Source organism: Pterocles gutturalis, unplaced genomic scaffold (assembly GCF_000699245.1).
Source record: "Pterocles gutturalis isolate BGI_N339 unplaced genomic scaffold, ASM69924v1 Scaffold49709, whole genome shotgun sequence".
In the NCBI taxonomy this organism is placed as follows: Eukaryota; Metazoa; Chordata; class Aves; order Pterocliformes; family Pteroclidae; genus Pterocles; species Pterocles gutturalis.
Genome location: NW_010129957.1, coordinates 1 through 7,981, shown reverse-complemented (window position 1 = coordinate 7,981; position 7,981 = coordinate 1). Strand labels below are relative to the sequence as shown.

The 7,981-nt window shown below is 40.1% G+C and overlaps 1 protein-coding gene across 1 annotated transcript; it reads right to left on the bottom strand.

Annotated features, from left to right (window-relative positions):
- Positions 1 to 2,580: 2,580 nt before the first annotated feature.
- CHAC2 (ChaC, cation transport regulator homolog 2 (E. coli)) lies at positions 2,581 to 3,954 on the bottom strand (the record flags this gene model as incomplete). Its single annotated transcript, XM_010080050.1, has 2 exons — positions 2,581 to 2,964; positions 3,919 to 3,954. Coding segments are annotated over 2 exons (420 nt in total), but the record flags the coding sequence as incomplete, so codon positions are not given.
- Positions 3,955 to 7,981: the final 4,027 nt, after the last annotated feature.

Sequence of the window (7,981 nt, the reverse complement as noted above, 5' to 3'; positions counted from 1 at the left end):
TGAAGCTGTAAGAAGAGTCATGGCTCAAATCCCATACAGCAAGAACAGATGTGTATTTCCAGTGCTTTGATTAATTCCTAGTGTCGGTGCAGCGTAAGACTGCGTAAGAGTAGCTAGCTCTTGTATGTTGTTTTTCATCACTAGATCTAACAGCATTTTATAACAAGATGCTGTTAAGACACACATTGATGTCCATCCTAGTATGGATACACTTTAAATAAACACAGCATTCCTGGAAATGTCTTTCTCCAACACCATTAGTAAATGTGGTGCATTTTATTGTACCAAAGTCACATCCACAAACTGCAATGTATCATTACAGATATTATTGCAAGTTTGATCAATCTGGAAGGCAAATGAACCAACAATGTTCTGATTATAATTAAAGATACAAAAATTAGAGCCACACATAATCATAATGCCCCAACATAGTGCTTAAATAAATAGAGTTTTAAAGACAGGATCATCACAGATGTTTTTGGATCATTAAGTGAGTGTAAGCATCCTCTGCCCTGTTTTAAGGAGCAAGGATAAGCCTTTAAGGAAAGAATTTAAAAAAAAAAGCATACAGTGGACATGCCATCATACATGTTTTAACTCTACCACAGCTTGCTTAAATCTGAGGTAAGCACAAGAAAGGAAGTGCTGTTGTTGGCTGGGTTTTCTTGAGGGTGCTGTTCTTTTCAACACTTCGATATTCTTGAAATAAATTGTAAATAACATTTTTAGTCACAGTCAGGTATCCACGTGGAGTGCAGTGGAGAATCAAGACCTTTGTAAGATACTCCATCAGTTTCCAAGGAACTCATGTGTCCTATGGGAACAATGGGGCCTTAGCACATAGGATTATTCTGCCAATGTGATCAGAGGATTTGCTTCTGCAGTTTAGAGTAGTCCATCAAGTGATAGCCCATCAGGTACTCTCAAAACAGTGGCATTAAAATAGTGACATTCAACTATTAATAGTAAACAGCAGCTTCTAAAAACTAATACACTTCCCCCCCCCATGAATCAATCTTTGAGAGATGCCAGAGGCACACTAAAATTATAATCTGGTATGTAAAAAATACTGCTTTCTTGGTTCAATATTTAAAGTGGTCTAATCCTCTCCAATTTAGGTTTTAATATCCTATTTTCTACTCATCTAGCTGCCTTTCTCAAATGTTTCCTATTAACATTCATTTATGTTCTTGTTGGCTTTTTTCAGGTGGCCAAGTAAAATAATAGCAGCTTGTTGTTTTGATAACCCTGATTATTTTTCAAGCAATTACAAATATAAAACAGGAAAATGTAAAGAAGGGACAACCTGCATAGTAGAAATATAGGGTTTTTGCAATTATTGACACAAAATGTAGGCTTCCAAAATACTACTAAAAACATTCTCTGTATGAGACAATGTGACATTACATGGTGTTTGGAATAGGACCTTTCCTATATTAACATACAAAAATATACTCTGTTAAAAGTTAACAAAAATAACTTAAATTTTTGAGAAGCAAGACAAGTGCTTGTTGGGACGGAAACTCCATTTGGTTATGTTGTGTTTACAGTAAGCCTGCTAGCCGAAACTGCTGGCCTTCTGATGCTCCCTGTTGGGATGTCCATACAACACCTGTACGTTTACTGAAAAGAGGGTTCCCTTCTTCATCACCTTTTGTCTGTCATCCCTAAAACCGTGGTTGGAAGTTACTGGCTTAAAATCTGTCCTCAGAGATCGGTGAATTTTTTTAAGAGATGGGGTTACAACAGTATCAAAAAGCAAATAACAACGATGGGAGTTTCTGAACATCCTTGCTGCATTGCGGCTTCAAGTCATACTCTCAACTAGTTAATTTTAACATTTTGGCTTTATTCTTTACATTAATCTTACAAAATAAAATGAGGCACTGATACGTTATTGCTTGTTTGTGTGAAAGGACCCTGTGCTTTGGTTTTCAGGGGCATGACATAATGAGCAAGGGAAAGAATTATTTCCCTGACAACAAAACAGTTTATCCTCTGCGTTTAAGGACAAGCTAATACATAAAGGGTAAGATGACTAATTCAGTGGAGTAACTTCATTTCAGTGAAGTTGAACGTTGAGGATATAAATGTTCTCTACTATGCATTTACTATGCAATTCACAACTACTACTAAACATTTCTCTCTTTAGCTGCACCGAGCTCCACACCTGTGGTCTTGAATCAATAAGAACAGTCACTTAAAGCAGTGGGGGTTGTCTCTGAATGCAGATTTTGAACTTTAAAACATTCTAAAGATTTATTTTAAACCTGAAATAATAATAATCTTCAAACAAAGAGAAGCTTAAGTGGTTCTCTTGAGATTTTCATCAAGATGTAATCTTTTCGTAAAAACCCAATATACCAAATTCAAACCTAAACCACTTCCCTTGCTTCCCCTTTCTACAGACTCCTGAAAGAATGCTTTAACAGTATGTTTTAACAACCAACGACCATTTTGAATGCAATATTAAAATAAATAGCCTAGTACAGAGAAACATGCCTCCGAGTCATATACCCATTGTGCAACGACACCGTTCCTCTGCAGATGGAGCAAGATCATTACAAGTCAGAAGTTATTTTAGAGACAATTTAGCTTTTGATGCTTTTCCAAGAGTTCCTTTACTAGTTTCTCTAAGGAGAAGAGATGTTCATCTGCATCTTCTGGTACAAGATTCCTCATAGAATTGGCGAGTTCAAACAGGTATTCTGTATTCCTTCCGCTAGGACCAACTGCATTACAGATCTGTTCAGCAATTTCTTCTAGAGGCGCTGGGCCAAGGTAGTTCGGGTTATCGCAAGTTCCAATGTATAACAACACGTCAAACGGCTTCACTGATGAGCCCTTCGGATAGAAAATGACAGTCGTAGTCCTGTAGCCTCCTTTCTCTCTGAAGTCCAGGTATGCCTTGACTTCACATTCCTGGCCAGCTGGCAATCTGTAAGCAACACCCCATACAGACCCCTGGGGAAGGACATAAGAAAAGAAAATCCAAGCAGTGTTTAAAAGGATATTCAAAAATTAATGTATTTCTATTGTATGTAGGCAAAACTTTCTTTAAAAAAAAAAAGTTCTTACATTTTCAGTCTTTTTTTATAGCTATTTTTTCACACTGTTTGTAAGAGTCCCAAACTAAACGGGCTGCTTTATTTAGAACATTTTCAATCAAAATGGTAATCATGCAGATTGATCATACACTTCCTTGCTAATGCTGAGGTCTTTCTTACAAAACAATTTCTTGTTTCAATTAAATTTGAAATAGTAAACAGCCTTGGCAGGGGCTGCTAAGGAGCTGGCAAAAAGGATGCAAAGTATCTTCCGGACCTCACAAAATTTGTATCTGAAAATTAAAATTTTAAGTAGTCTGCTAGCAACATCACGTGTGGATTCTTCCTGCAGTTAAGTTGGTGTATGTATCAGTGCAATAGTAATGATGACAACGCAATTAAGTTTTGTTTTGTTTGGGGTTTTCTTTCCCCTAAAACTGGATCTTAGTATTTAGTCGTGATACCAGACGATGCTGGGTGGTGGTGGTAATTCATGAGCGTTGAATTTTGCAGTCAGACCATATGCTGGTCAAAGGCATTTTATTAAAAAAAAATCAGGAGTTCTTTTGTCTTGCATACTTTGTAGATGGTTACAGCATTTGATGTGCTGGGGCCAGGAACAGCACTCAACGAGTACAAAAATGGGTTCCTTGCTTTTCCTCAGCCATCTGCAATGGGGGTTCACTCCAGCTGTCTGCAGGAAGCGTGTTAGTTGTAACTCCCAAGAAATTTTTGGAGAGCTTTTAATTGCACTAAAGATAACTCAATTATTTGCTTGTAGAGAAGCAAAAATTAATCGAGACTTACTACACAGGCTGGGAATGCAATGGGACATTGTGTACCCTACAGAGACAGAACAGGAGTACTATACCTCAGGATCCTCAACCAGGGTCACAACTCTTCCAGGCTAAAATAATTAAAAAAAAAAAAAAATCATGGTTCAGTTAGAGGTTTTTACCCTAAATCATGAACAAAACCAAAACAAAACAAGGAAGAAAAAAAAACAAAAAACAGAAAGGGTCAGAGAACTAATCCAGGACAATCTCAAGAAGGTCTAGTTCTTTGAGGTCCAGTATATAAATATTTTCAGAGAATAGCTTTTGCTCTGTACTAGATAAACCGTGATAAACCAAATGTTCAAATCTGAGTGGAAAGCCCCTGCAACACAGAAGTTAAATTAAGGGCAGCCCTGAATGGGGAGGTTTTGAACATCCTTGCTTCGTATGTGCTGTCCAGACTCAGTTCTATTCCTGTTCAAAATGGTGACAGTAATTAATTAATGTAAAGCTGCCCTCAGCACACCTTCCTCCATCATGTTGCTTTTCCACAGTACCATGCAATTTTTTTATCTCCGGAGTGACAAGGAGGTGAACCTTCTCATTCAAAAATGTAATATGCGGGCATGGAAAATAACGCAGAAATCTAGTTTGCATAGAGCTAGTGAGATATCGCCACTTCTGGCTTGGTTTGCACTAACTGGATTTTAGAAAATGTTAATTACACACCATGACACATGGCAACTCCTAGTTAAAGGCTCCTAGCTCATTAGATGTTTTTGAAAACATAATAGCAAAGAAATTTGCTAGTAATTTTTAGTAAGGATCTTGTTATTGAAAGTTGGGAAAAAAAATATGTTTATTGTGCAAAAGACAATTTTCCTGTTCTTTTCCCCCTCCCAGCTCACTCTCCCTTACTGGACAGCGGGAGGATACCTTGGTAATGGATTATTTTTCCAATAAGTTACTTCTTACGGGAAGAATAAGAAGCCAGTTTGTAAATACTGAAAACTGTTGAAATTTGTTGTATAACCTGGAGAATAAAATTTTAAACCATAAAACCCTATGGAGAACTACATCTGTAGTTTAAAATTGTTAATTTTGGCATTAAATTAGCGTAAGAGTGTGAAATTCAGTCTCTTAGGGGTTGCAAAGAAAATCTGGAATTGATATACTGGATGCCTGCCCTTCAATTAGTCTTAGCTAACTTTCCGCCTTGGGCTACTACACTTCAGCCTTTCTATGACTCATCACTGATAGTTTCGTTGACTTGTCCATGTTTTCCTGTGTGATAAGTCCGTACTTGTGTTTGTCTCTCTTGCGCAGTAACAGCGTAGGGTTTTCTCCTACGCTGAGCCTACAGGTTTTCTAGTTTTTTTTCTAGGTTTTCTCCTACACCGAGGGAAGGACAGGATATTCCTTGTATGGGTTTGCAGAGTTCTTTTATAAAACATCTATAGATGACCAGCTATAGAACATAAACCAAAACCATTTCTGTTGTGCCCAGGTACTGGCGAGGGCAAATCCGAATGATCTCCTAGAGCAGGTGTATTTGAGGGGTTTGTGTCGGTTCTGTGCAGCCCCCTGCCAGCACGGCTGACAAAGGCAACCTCGCGCTGGAGCAGCAGCGTGCGCTGTGGCCGCGCGAGGATTTTCTGAGGCACCTCTGGTGCTAAGGGCCATCGTCCCTCTGAACCAGAACAGAGGCCACTGTGGGAAATGCAATACACCTTGTTTGAGCTCTTAGTGTTGTATTTCAGTTCGTAATTTTTCTCAGAAAGGGAGGTGTAAGTTCGCTAGTAAGTAGGAATGTAATAATTTAACACGCTTTCCTTAAAAGCACAAGTTTATTTAAACAAAGCGTCGCCTCTTCTGCTTCCTTTTCCTGTGGCTCATTATGGCATAACCATCCATCCTCTCCCTACAGCCCCCTCGCTGGCAGCCATCCGAGGGGAGGAAACCGCCAGGGTCAATGAGGGAGTGGCGGAGGTGGGAAGGCATCTGTGGAGATCCTCCAGGCCAACCTCCTTTTCTCTCCATTTCACTTTTTAAGATAATGAAGGGCTTGTCGTTTGTTAAATGATTTAACCTTAAGCTGACCCAGTAATTCTCTGCATTCGTAATCTAACAAAACTTCTCTGATTTCACATCCTGCAAACTATAAAACATGGCACCATGATTACACATCGCTTTATAACCTGTTACCCGTCTTACTACAGCAGGAGTTGAGCAGTTCAAAGGGCAAGTACAAGGTCATCCAAGCTTTGTACTAAGAGCTTGCAGCCGCTGTACGTAAAACTGCTCTGCGTGTTTTTGTTGCCCTGACCGTGGAATGTTGGAGCAATGAGTGTTTTCAGGAGAGGTTTTTTAACTTGTTGGCTACTACTTTGTTGCTGTTCTTTACAATGTGTTCGTACATGTAATTTTATAGCAGCGAGCGTTTGGCCTGGTGAAATGGGAGGTCCCCGCTGCGTGTTTTCTCAGCGTACACTGAGGGAGCCTTTTTGCCTTGCAAGTAGGAGTAACAACTCCTGGGCTGCAGGAGTACAAAAAGGCGTTAGCTTGTTGATGCTGAGAAAAAGTGTATTTAGTTAATGCCAAGTGTTTATATAAAATGCATTAACCAGTTTACATAAATAATGACCTGTGCCCTCAGTCTCTACAAACAAGCATCTAAACAGAACAGAACAAAGCATGGACTTGGGTGGGGTTTTTTTTTTCTGTTTTAAGGCTCTGTATGCCTGCAGATGATGGTTGTGGGTATGATCTTGACACAGGCAGAAATAAAAATGTCTAAGCATCTCGGAACCCAGTACATGCTAGTTGGTAGTGGCCTGGCATTGCCATTTTGCAAGATTCCCAATACATGCACGATTCGGTCACTCTGAGTATTCCCCTGAATCTCAGATAGGGAGGTCACCAAGGAGACTTGCAAAAAGGAAGAAAAACTGGTCTGTGCGGGTTTTATTCCTTTCTGAAGCCCCAAGAGTAGGACTTTCTCTGTTGAGTGGTGATTTTTTTTTTTCCATAAAAAGCCTGGTTTCCTAAGAAGGGGAGGCTGATGGGATCACACTTTTTTTACACCCCACCCCAACAATTTTTGCACATTCCTCCAAATTCAAGAGAGGAACAGAAATTTCACAATGCTCACACAAACGTAACCTTTGAAAAGGGAAGACTGGTAGATGAGAAATTAGCGTTCCCACTAAGAAAGCAAACGATAGCTGTCCCGTCAGCAAGGTCTAACCACCTCTCTGTGCAAGTTAGTTTATGCTGTTTGAAGTTCTAGCTAGCGCTATTTAGAACTAGATGAAAATTTCTTCCATGCTGCGTGTAGCATGCTGTGTTTTATTATCAAAGATAATCCCTGCACCTTCCCTGGAGGAGCTCTCTAAAGCCGTGTTCCAGTTTTTGGGTGGAGTTATGGGGCGTGGGTTCGAAGACTGCTTTGGTGAGCATCAGGAAAACCCACTTTACTGGCCCAAAAGCCGCACTCAGAGCAGGTAAAGTGTTAGAGAGCTGTCTGCAAGCACCAGTTTCTGTACAGGTATGATCAGCTGGCATTTCTGCTGACTAAATCCCGAGCAGCACCTGCAGCTCTAAATACCAGCCCTGCCGCATCCAAGTCATTCATCTCGCTCCCGGGGTGCCTCTGTCACCCATCATTTCTGTAAGGTTTGTGAGCTATTTAGAATTATATCGGGGTGGCAGCCCTTCTGCGGGGAGGGTGCTGCGGGCTTTCAGGGCTCTGTTATTCGTCCTCCTGTGCCTTAAAAATACGTAAGTTGACATTAAATTGGGAACGCTACTTCTCGAATTTTTTAGTTTATTTTTCATGGTGGGTTTTTTCTTTTTTTTTTTTTTTTCCTCCCCTTTGCTTTTCCAAACAGTAAATTTTTCCTCATCCATGAGTTTCCATTTGAAAGGAAAAACAGCTGAAAGTCACTGAGCTCCAACCCTTCCAGCCTTTACTTATTAACCCTTTCTCTTCCAAGCCCGACCCCCCACCGAGGCATTTTCCCTTCATTATTCATTGTCTATAATAAGTAACTCGGTCATTCCCGACCTATTAAAACGGACCGAGGGCTATTTTTGTCACCATTTTTTCTTCTCCGCTTTGAAGTCCATGGTGTAGTTTGGCTGGGGGAAGGCCGGCTC